Below are 12,021 nucleotides of genomic sequence, written 5' to 3'. Positions count from 1 at the left end.
CATCACCAAGAGGGTCTACATCCTCAAAATCCAATGTCGTAAGTTTAGAAAGATTACTTTTCTCTGTCTTTTTTTCCATGAAAATTTTAATTTCTTCACGTACATGTCGCGAACATCTTTTGCAAGTCATAGTATTTTGAAACCCCCTAACAAGATATTTTGCACGATAGATACCCCCTCACCCTTTGTAACTTTTTGACAAAAGTTACAAATCAAATTATTTTTATTATTCGGATTAACTCTTTAAAAATAATTTCATGCTGGCTGATATATATGTTAGAGTATCACTACTATCTTTCGTGATAATTGAACAAAAAAATAGCATGAAAAATCAAAAATAAAATAAAATCAACACTGTATCAGTAATAGAAAAGCACCGTAAGGAAAAACACAAAAAGAAAAACATGACAAAAAAAGGACAAAAAAAAGGACAAAAAACAAATGAAAAATAGGACAACAGCACGAACAGGACCAAAAATACAGTAAAAATGGACAGCACAGCAAGAATACTGTACCAATAATAGAAAAAATGAAAAAAACAAAAAGAAAAACAGGATTAAAAAATGGAAAAACAAGAAAAAAAAAGGAAAAACAAGAAAAAAAATTTAAAAATCGGACAGTAGCACAAACAGGATAAAAAAATATAGTAAAAATGGATAGCACAACAAGCAAGAACACTATACCAGTAATAGAAACATTGGAAAAAACAAAAAGAAAAATAGGATAAAAAATGAAAAACGGGACAGCAGCATGAACCAGCAAAAATGGTAAAACAGGACCAAAAATATAGCAAAAAAGGACAATAGAGCAAGATCACAACCTTCAAAAATGAAAAAACAGGAGCAAAAAACAAAATCAAACAACAGCAAGAACACGAAAGCAACTCAAGGAGAAGAAAAAAAAGAAAAGAAGATACCATAACACAGAGAAGAGAAGAAGAAGAAACTAAAAAAATGAAAAGTGAAAACGAAGAAGAGAAAAAGAAGAAAAGAAATAACGAGCAGAAGATAACAGAAGAAAAAGGAAGAAGTGAAGAACAGAAAAAGTAAGAAAAAGAAGGAAAAAACACATACCTGGGCGACCGCGCGACTCAACAACGACAGCGGCGGACGAAAATGGCTCGGGTTCAGGTTTCTTCTTCTTGCGTTCTTTTCTTCTTCCCTTTTATCCTTTTCTTCTTCTTCCCTTCTTGCGTTCTTTTCTTCTCCGTGCCCTAATTCCAAACTAAATTTGTTTGAAATGTTTTTTTTTTGGTAAGAATCCAGAGATTGTTCACGATCGCGCCCGCGATCGCGCCTCAGTTGAGGTGCAATCGCGCCCAGGTGTGCACCTGACGAACAATGCCCGCCTCGCGTGGGAAAGGTATTTTTCCCCGCGCCTTGTGCGCCTAACGCCTCGGGCATGCCTCGGGCACGCCTTTAACAACACAGGTAGCAAGGAAATCTGCCCCTACTGTGTTCCACGTCGAGGTATAGAATTTGACATTGTAGTCATCCAGCCAGGAGCCTTATCACTCCTAATATGAAACAAAGCAACCCGAATTCTTCAGCAATGACAGGCTTGATCAAGTTCGTAGATTGCCTTAGCGTTAGGCGCTGCCCAAGCAACCCTTTGCTGTCCAACGGAGCACATAGCTCCTTGCCCAACAGTCCATAGAAATGCTGCTCAAACTCCTCTGCTACCTTTGTAAGATTGGAGGTTTGCTCCTCGGACTGCTTGGTGATGACAACAATAACATTCTGTCGGTTGTTGTGCTTCACCAAGTCATAGAAGAAACGGGTGTAACGATCACTGCTCTTGAGGTTAGCGCACTAAGCTCATTGGTAGAACAACTTTTCAGCCTCCGTAAACAACGTGGCACGTCGTCTTAGCAAGCCATAGTCCCTTGGCAGTTCACCCTATCAAGTGGGTGCATTGGGCTATCTCCAACTCCTCCTTTGCCCTCTTAGTTTGCTCGGAGATATGATGGAAGTGGAGCTTGTCTAGCTATCACAGCCGACCCTTTAGACGCGTAAACTTAGTTTTTATGTTGAATTGTGCATTGCCGAGGACCAACTCGTCCCAAGGATCCGCAACTAAACTCCGAAAGTCCCCATGTAAAACCCACATGTTATCGAATTTGATTGCCCTACGAGGAACACTATCCCGAACAAGTGTAGAGACAATCCCACAAGAATGATCGAATAAACACCCGGGGGCCGTGAACTCCTCAAAACTATCGTAATCTACCAATAGCCAATGTGAATTAATCAAGACACGATCAAGCATGCAAGAGACCTTACCATTCGTCTATGTCAACCGACATCCGATCGAGCGAAGATCCAGAATTCCATGGGCTTGTACAAAATTGTCCAAGTCATCAATCTCATAATTCAAAACCGGTTGTCCACCTTCTTTCTCATGAATCATCAATGAGCATTGAAATCCCCCATAAGAAGCCATGGTTCCATTATGTTCACCCCAAGCGTAGTGAGAGTACTCCATAGAGGCCGACGAGTGACGATAGAGTGGAGTCCATATAAAAAGGTGACCAAGAACTCCTTCCCTGTAATAAGGCATCGTATACGGCAATGCATGAATTGATCCGTCATTTGGAGTACGTCCAAGAACATCCGCTGTATATCCTAAAGAAGCAAAATGCTCCCATGATTATGAGCCACACCCTTACCTACAATCGGACAATGGTATCCAATGCACTTTCATTGAGTTTAGTTTCAAGAAGCGCCATCGCATTAATTCCTTGGAGGTGTTGCACCCCCACCACAATGTTAAAGTGGCTTGTGGAAGGCCCTTATGTTCCCAACAGCCATGAACGAACTATTCGGGCTGCTCACGCCTGCCTGGCATATGTTTTAACCGTAGGCCGCCAATCTGCTGCATTATCCTCACCTGAATTTGATGTACTCAGTCGTGTGTTGTTTGTGCCATTAGTTGCGTCCGAGGGGCCTAACATCATGGTCCTAGTCTTCGTATTGTCCGGAGCAATCTCCCGGACCATTGGTTGGTTGTTTCCCCTTTGCTGCAATCTCCCTAGCCAAGCTAGCATTTGCTTGGTCCATCACCGCTTGAACATCAGATGTAACAACCTACAATTGCTGTGGCATAGGTTCTGTCCGCCCCATGCTTGCCACCGCCCTAGCTCCTGCTAGAGTCGTTGCTGCATTCCCATCCCAAGCCTGTTCCGGGCAAGTGACCCCCGGCACCAAGGAGGTTGGTGTTGGAGTCTCCACCAGTGCCATCTGCTGTTGCCACTGGTTTGCTTGCTTCCTACCTTGTAGCCTGCTCGGTGCTCGAGTCCTCCGTCGTTGCCTTGATCGAAACCAACGATGAACCGATTCGGAGTGTCTGGTTCTCATCTCTGCACATGCAACCTCGGGAGCAGTCTGTTTTTTGCATTTCCCTCGCTTGTGACCAATTTCGTTGCAAACCACACAAAAATCCGATGTAACCTCATAAACAACCTTCAATGCAATTTGTGCTCCGGAGGTAAGGCAATTGGCATCTCAAGCACCTTTTCCGCTTAGACATCGATCTCCACAAGAAGTCGAGCGTACATGAGCCGCTCTTGGGTCTGTGTACAAAGGCTTGCCAATTTCTGAACAGATCAAGCTAAGCACCCTCGGAGTCCAACAATCCGGAGGAAGATCATGTATTTGAACCCAAGTTGGAATAAACTGTCCATCTTCATCAATAAGGAAAGAACTTGGCATATGCTTCAAAAATAGTGGTATACCAAAAGCAAAATATGACCCTCCAAGTAGAATACGATCCCGATCTTGTGCTGTGTCGAATTTGTACACAACCCATCCACTCTTGTGCATGAAGAAATTACTAGAAACACCTCAACAATTCACAATAAGCTTCACACCACCGCGTCCCGGATGCCTCCCCATGAAACACCCCATCAAGCAATGACCCTTCGAATGCTCCACGGTATCAATATCATCGGTCTCAATTTGGATCCGCTGTCCAGATCGTACAAACTGCTCTAGAGGGGTTGCCATGGTCGCCTTCAGGTTATCCTTGAACAAGTTGGCCCAAGATTTGTTGTGGTCCGGAGGTACCGCATCCTTCTCTGGCACAGCTGGGTCCGCTCCATGCGGGTTCGCATCAGCAGCCTTCTCCAACACAGCAGCAACCGCCGGAGCAGTAGCTTCCTCCTACGCATGCTGAAGGCCGTTGACCAGGGTGTTAGCCCTTTGTCCACTCGAATTAGGACCCCTAGTGTTTACTAATGCCACCTCAGATTGCTTCACCACCTCATCATCCAGCACAGCAGCATCCCTTGCTTTTTCCACACATGATTCCAGCTCAGAAGCATTCTCTGGAAACACAGCAGCCTCTTGTGCCCCCTCTTGTAAATTTCCAGCTTCTTGAGGACCAATACAATATGGGGATTGGGGTTGGGCCCTGCCAGCAGCATCCCCTTGCCTCCTCACCATTTTGGTGCAAAAGACAATCTGCACAGTTCGGGAAGCAGCCTGCAACCACCAAAAAGGGGAATGGCAGCCTGTTTGGCGTCTTGTTCCCTCCTGCCACTGTCCCTGCAGATTCAACCCACCAACTCCTTTGTCCTGTTGTGAACCAGCCCCCTCCACCCTAGGCCAGGATGGCCTCCTGTGATTGCTTGAGAACAGAACCACAGCAGACTGCACCTTCACAACTGACCAACAACTTCTCCTCCAACTCCGACCATCACCTTCATTGGAAAACACCACCAACTCCAGAGAAAGTACCACCACTGCCATGTACAAGACCACTCACCTCCTATGGGAGGGAAAAGCCTACACAACCGATGGAAGAGCAGCCCAAAGGCTCCTAACCAACTTCCAACCATCTTTCTTCTAGGAATCCTAAGTTGGAAGGGAGAAATACGTTGGTTAATATTTATATTATTTGTGCTACTGTTTGTAGTATATTTCTGATTCGATGTTGGTAAAATGTCAATAGTTTTTTTTCCCAACATTTATTCTGACATTCCCAAACAGAGGAACACAAGATTCACTATATTTGGTGGGAATCATATTTCCATGTTTTATGGCCATGGGAGTTTAAGATTCTTAGAAATGTTTAAAAAAAAAAATCAAACATACTAGCAATATTGACATGACATTCTCATGAAAAATTTCAGTTTGCAACACAATTTGGTTCATGAAAGTTGCTATTTTCAGTTTGTATTTTTTTTTTATAAAATTAAACAAAGATATTGAAAATTGAAAATAAATAAATATTTATGGATTCATTCGATGAATTTAAATGTATTATAAAATCATTTCTAAAGAATCCTCTGTGTCCACCTGAAACATCGAACAGAGAAATCATTTTAATAATAATTATTGATAATTTAATTTATTTTTAAAAATTAATCATGTAATTTAAAAGGATAATATAGTAAATATCAAATTAGATTATAGCATTACCTAAGTTGAACCAAACAAGATTATGATTATATTTTATTCCCCATAACCTTGGTTATGTGATTACGTTCCCCGCACATTGGGAACCAAATGAAAATTATATAATGTAGGACCTCAACAATACCTTGATTTGCTCCAACAGGATTTTAATGAATCTCGTCATGAAATAATGTTATCATCAAGAAAGATTTTGAACATGTGGTACCATCCTTATTATAAAAGTGATCATATAATGTAGGCACATCAAGTCTCATATTAATATGTTTGGCAACCCCCACTAGTTGGTACAGGTGGTACTTGCATGTGGTGTTGCTGCAATAAGTCATGGGATGGATTCCAAGTGTGTGAAATGCATCGCGCATCACCTGACCCATGCAAAGGGCCACTGTGTTGGCCGAAACCCTCTATGATTTACCTCTCTTCTAGGTCGCCTGTGACAGTTCTGAGGGGGCCTCGGGGTGAGAGTTATCACTTTTGCTACAATGTCAATACGTTTGGTAGAATTTTGTAGAAATAAATATTGTATTGTTTGAGATGACATAACCATTGTAAGGTATATAGTGGACTAATGTCACAACTTGGATCCTAAAATGAACTTACTACACCAATCCCCTATTATTACTAACATCACTAATACTCTTCCTCTAGATGAAGCATAGATATATTATCTATATGTCTTAGCTTGTTACATATAGTAGAAAAGCTCTCATAAACATAAATGGTTGACATTAAATAAGGTCATGACTTTAAATGAAAACATAATAGTTGCAAGTTAAACAAAACTTAATAAGTTAATTAAGTACACAGTAAATGATACCTTTGGCCTCAAATCAACAAAACTCTAGAAATAATTGGAGCATGTTAGTGATCTTCCCTCTGACCTCAAATCAGTACATAGTTGTCTCCACGGGGTGCCCAATTGGCTAGAGGGTGATAGATTTACTACAATAGGGTAGGGATCAAATCCTGGCGGGCGCATGCCCTTAGAGAAAACTCCTCCCACTTTCTAGTCATTCGACGGTTGGCTATAAGTTGACCCCGTGATTTATCTTCCTTCATATAATTTGGGGACGGACTGTGAGGGGCGCTTGGGATGAGTGTAATCACTTTTTGCTATAATCAAATGAGTACATAGCTAATAATGTCTTTGTCCTCAAATTAAGAAAACTCTAGAAATAATTGGAGCATGTAAGCGATCTTCCCTCCGCCATTTTTAGAACTAATCTTCACGGTTGGCTTATCCCTAAAGTGGCAATGAAATCAAAACAGCAATAACCTAAGGGAAAAAGAAAGTACTCAAGGGTCCTGGAGGAAAGATCGAAAGCACAACTTGATCATTTGTTAGACTTGCAAAACACAAACACAGGAGATGGAAAACGACCTTTTGATCGGTGTGGCAAAATGAGAATGAGATGTTTTCTCTATTCAAGTCTATTGGAGAGTTAAAGCACAACTTCACCATTAGAATGAGAAGATGTTTCTTTTATTCAAGCATCCACTAGCTCTTAGACGGCGCATATGCAACATGGAAAAATAGGATATGCTGAAGAATTAAGTGAGAAGAAGATGCAGGAGAGCAAGCTAGATCTGGACCTTTTAAGGAAGGAGAATGGGTTGTTGATGTAGACAGAAAAGAAGGGAAGAGGATTTTCCAAATCTAGAAATGACTTCTCCTCTAAAGGGGAAAAGAGAATATATATGTGCTAGGAGAACGATGAAGGTTCAATAGAGGATATCAATGGGCAATAGAATCTTACATTTGTTAATGGGAGCCGAGTGCATTGGAATTGCATAAAGGTCATTCTGTGTTTACAAGAGATTGTTATGATATTGTAGGCAATGTGTGTGGCCAGTGGTGGAGGCTCAGCAGCTAATCAAGAATAAGGATGATTGAGCAATAGGAATGGCTTGGCTGGAACAATGTAGAGATGTGATTGGCAGCACAATCAGATTGTTGGATTTGGTAGCATGACATGATGCCTGCGGTTGTTGCGTGACACGTGAGTCCATAAGAAGGTAAAAGTTGCCAATGGGGATTTGAGCATAGTGATTGAAGACTTCAGCATTAGACATCATTCATTTGTATGGAGTTCAAACAGCATGTCTTACAAGATGAAATGAAATGTTATTAGCTATGTCTTTTCTTCTGTGAACATTGGCATATTTCTCTCAGGTCTCAAGGTTATAGTCTGCAAATTCATATTTTATCATGTAATCTAGTTATGGAAAGAACTGCTATATGCTTCAAGCGCATACTATTGATCAACTGTTTTTGTATCAGGGCATACTTCTTTTACCATCCCTTCTCAAACGTATTGATCAACTGTTGCAATTTGACAGGTATGCCAGTGCTATTTTTAAGTGCATTAAGAAATGACAATTTTTATTGAAATGGAAAACATATCCTGTGAAGTATGAGTTGACTAATTTTACTGTTTTACCTAGGCTTATGCCTAGTTACAATGGGATTTTGACTGTAAGCTGCATTCGCACCTTAGTACAGATTGCATTGAAGATGCCAAATTCTTCCACTATTGTAAGTTATTTTCTCAAACAATTTATCATATTCTTGAAGGAATATTCATCATAAAACTTTCTTGTTGCCTCAGGGACGCATTTACGAACTTATACAGCCATATAGAAATGTTGAAAAGTCATCATGGAAGGTTCGAATTGAAGCAAGCAGGGCACTTCTAGATCTTAAGTATCACAGCGATGGCATTGATGCTGTTTTAACATTGTTCATCAACTTTTTGGAGGGAGAAACTTCATTAAGAGGTCCTTACTATTATTTAAGCTTTCCTATTTATTCGTGGTGTAGCTTCTGACATTTTTGAAACTACAGGCGAGGTGAAGTTGGCTGTTCATGTCATGCATATATGCCAGGTTGAATTTGAATCTGAGACAGAGAAACAAGTACAGTTGTCCACCAGCATTGCTCTGCTTCGCCTGCTAACAAGCAGAAAAGCATTCAACAACATTTTCCTTCGCCACTACTTATTCTGCATTTTGCAAATTCTTGCTGGAAGGTACTATTATTATCTCTCTAGTTATTTGGAACTTCAGTTTTCACTAATGTTTGATCGTGTTCTCCAGTTAGGGATCATTGTTTTGATTTTCTCACTTGGATCTTTGATTTATGTTTCTGATTTTTATTGGTCATGTACTCTAGCAGTCACTGATATTGTAAGCTGGATAAAAATATGTATGGATAAAATATTCTCCTACTAAGTGCAGATGGATGTTTGCTGTGTTTTTGTGTCAAATTTATAATTTGTGAACTAGGAGAAAAAGTGAAACTGAAACATAATAAAAAGGGGGTTGGATTGAGAAAATCAGAAGAATCGAATGAATCTTTGGGTACCATCTGCATGGTAGGAGTACTAGGTGCAGATGGATAATAATGCAAAATATTATCAATTTAATTTTCCAACGTCTGCATATCGATTTTTGGCCTCTTGAAATTTCGTTGGTTGTCATTTTACTAAAATTATTAGCAGCTCTGTTTTTGACAAATAAGAATTGAATCAATGCACAAGATGTTTGCACATATTTTCAGGATTGAACTGACTGCCAATTTACCAAGTTGCTTTTTTCTTCAGTATTGTGCTGACAGCTCTGTAGTTAATGCTCTCTTTTTTGGAAGTGTTTTGCTGGTTACTAGTTATATAATCATTTTCATATTCAGGTCTCCAACGATTCACGGTGTACCTAGAGTTCAACTACCTGCTACAGTTAGCGCTGAAACTGGTAGCCAGCAAGTGACAAGACCTGTGCATCTAAAGTTGAAGATACCCAGGCCTCAGGAACCTGTTTCAGACAATGGTAAAGCTCCTGAAGTTCTGCCTCCTGCAGAAACTAATAAAGAGGGTGATACTATTTCTAACTGTAGTGAGAAAAGGGTAAATGTAATCAAGATTAGGGTTAGGCAACTTTCGTCATCAAGTAAGGTGGATGAAATTGATCATCATATGGACTATTCTCGAGCTTGTACAAACGATGTTGAGTTAGGACCTTGCAGTTCTGTTTCTGTTGATGCACCTGCAAGAGCAACTGATCCATTGAATGTCAGCAACCAGAATAATTTGGAGGCAGATTCTGCTCATGATCGTGGGTCTAGGATGACTGCAAGCATTGGCAGTGCAAAGATAGCAAGCATGGATGAGCTTGGTAAAGATTTGCAATGTACTGCTGATTCGAGGCTGGCTGGACTTTCGAAAGCTCAACTATCTCCTACTGACTTTAAAGTTGATGAGACAGTTGACGAAATAGCTACTCTTCAGGAGCACCCAATGCATAGACTTGGAGTGGAAGCAACTGTCTCTCTTGATAATGAGCAACCTAGAGAAAATAAGAAATATAAGGACAAAGAAAAGAAGCGGAAACGAGATGACAAAGACAAGAAGGATGATCCTGAGTATCTGGAGAAAAAGCGCCTTAAGAAAGAGAGAAAGCGGATGGAGAAAGAATTGGCCAAAATGCAAAAGGATGGAGATAAAGTTTCTGAGTTGAAGATATCTCCTAGAAATACTGAATCAAGCAGCCCTTTTATTGACGCCAAGAAGGCAGAGCAGAATGTAGAAACTCATGTGGTAGCAAGTAAAGATAACAAAAGTGAGACAAGTAAAGGAACCTTCCCAACTAAACTCAGAATAAAGATAAAAAGCAGAAATACTGACAACTAGAATCAAGCCACCGAGTGTAATATCTTAGCTATGTAGAATTACCAGAAGGACAAAGGATGCTACATGATCGTAGAAGGTTTGCGTGGAGGGTAAACTCAAGATGCTCAAAGCAATTGCAGAGATTGAGCGATGAGCTTGTTTTCTTTGAAGGATGTCTTTTATGTTATGGGCCTTCGGCTCCATTCTTTTAGATTCTCCAGAGATTTGACACTTTGCATTTCTAACTATAGCCGATGCTCAAACAATATTCGTTGGAATTTATGATTACAACCTACGGCCACAAGATGTCTTTAGCAATTGAAGGTTTCAACGTTGTCATGTGTGTCCGCCTGGATATGTGTCTACAATAAGAAATTGTAGATATATATATATATATATATATCTCACAATGTTAGTCTACCCATCCAATGACACATATCTTGTGAGCGCCAAGTGTATTTTGTTTTTTTTTTTAAAAAAAAATAGAGTTTATGATTTAGAATTTAGGTGTTGGTTATAGTATTAAAGCTATAGAATTTTTTTTTTTTAAAAAAAATTACACATTATGTTCATAAGATCTGCACCATTGGGTGTGCAGGTACACTGTCCTTTCTACACAACTGCAAGTTAAGAATAAGAAATTTTATTTATTTATTATTCATAATAAGGATGGGAAAATGAGTTGGTGTTAGGTTATTTTATTTAAAATAATATTAAATTCACTTATTTCTAAGTTAATTGAGTTTGAGTGGTATACATTTATATAACTTAGAATTAGTCATGAGCTAAATGAGACATTGGCACCATAAGTTTCCATTCTTCAAGCTGCAAAATTGTTGTCACTACGAGAGAAGTTCTACTGCAACTAAATAGCATCAATGTGAAATAGCATTGGCAAAGCAGGAAATTGATGTGCTATCAATGACATTTTACAACTCATGTAGCATGGACAATATGAAAGAATGACAGTTGTGATTATGAAACACTGTAGCATTCACTTTTGCAGGAAAATCTCATATACAAGCTGCTATACCTATAATATTTCTAATATCTTGAAGTACTGCATATATACATATATACTTGAATTTTTTTTTTCAACCAATGTGTATGCACAACACTAAACAAATAAAATAATAATTACATGCATGTGTAACTGCAAATCCATAAAGTACATTCTATTACCATGTGTTCCTATTTTATTGGAAGTACATATATATATATACATTTATATCCCTTTTGTTTAAAAAGATGATGGATACCCAGAGGATGAATTAGTGAATGAGCAGTTTGCACAAATCAACCCTTTCCTTTGTTTACTTGACATAATAAGTTTGCCAATTTGTATTCGCTTAAAATTGGATGGAATAACGTTTTCTCTACTCCAAGTTCAACCTTCACCATCTACCGCGAGACTAACGGTGAACTCACAGCCAACCTCGTAACTTAGTATTGACGTATGTAATGGACAGAGAATATGATGATAGCCCTAGGTCGAAGGTAAAGCTATCTAGAGCTTAATAGTTTATAAAGCCTCGTACCATAGTAGTGTCGTCAATTGGGTCTCCATGTCGACTTATGTTTCAAATGACTACCTTTAATTTCTTTTGCAGGAAGTTTAAGCTGGACTTTTGGGACTCGAACAATGACAAAAGTATGTCATAAATTGACTTTAAGGGCGTCCTCGAGGCATGCCTATGTCAATAGCTCAAGTCTCGAATCTTAGTGCAACTTAATAAGCTTAAGGGGACTTCCCAATTTGTGTCAGTGATTAGAAGGAATCTAATTAACTAGATTAGGAACAAATAGTCATTGCTCTAGAATAGTCAACTAGGAAGACAATTGTATTGGGTACAAAATGGTTCTGATCCTATAACAGTCGGCTAGTAGCTTTTTAGTCAAATCAGAAGTCGATTGATGTACTGCGAATTGACTAAGAATAG

At 39.4% G+C, this 12,021-nt stretch overlaps 1 protein-coding gene across 3 annotated transcripts in view; it reads left to right on the top strand.

The window, feature by feature from the left end:
- Positions 1-12,021, top strand: part of LOC121971536 (transcription initiation factor TFIID subunit 2) — a 126,552-nt gene that overhangs the window by 107,087 nt on the left and 7,444 nt on the right. The window contains exons 21-25 of one of the 3 annotated variants that reach the window (XM_042522860.1): positions 7,699-7,757; positions 7,863-7,953; positions 8,027-8,195; positions 8,263-8,446; positions 9,106-9,305. In XM_042522860.1, coding sequence (XP_042378794.1) covers positions 7,699-7,757; positions 7,863-7,953; positions 8,027-8,195; positions 8,263-8,446; positions 9,106-9,305 — 703 coding nt within the window. Of the gene's footprint in view, positions 1-7,698; positions 7,758-7,862; positions 7,954-8,026; positions 8,196-8,262; positions 8,447-9,105; positions 10,526-12,021 lie in introns of those variants that run through there. The other 2 variants (XM_042522858.1, XM_042522859.1) reach the window with 2 other exon arrangements.

Source organism: Zingiber officinale, chromosome 4A (genome assembly GCF_018446385.1).
Source record: "Zingiber officinale cultivar Zhangliang chromosome 4A, Zo_v1.1, whole genome shotgun sequence".
Taxonomy (NCBI): Eukaryota; Viridiplantae; Streptophyta; class Magnoliopsida; order Zingiberales; family Zingiberaceae; genus Zingiber; species Zingiber officinale.
Note: the sequence above shows the minus strand (reverse complement) of the source record. Positions and strands in the feature narration are given on the sequence as shown.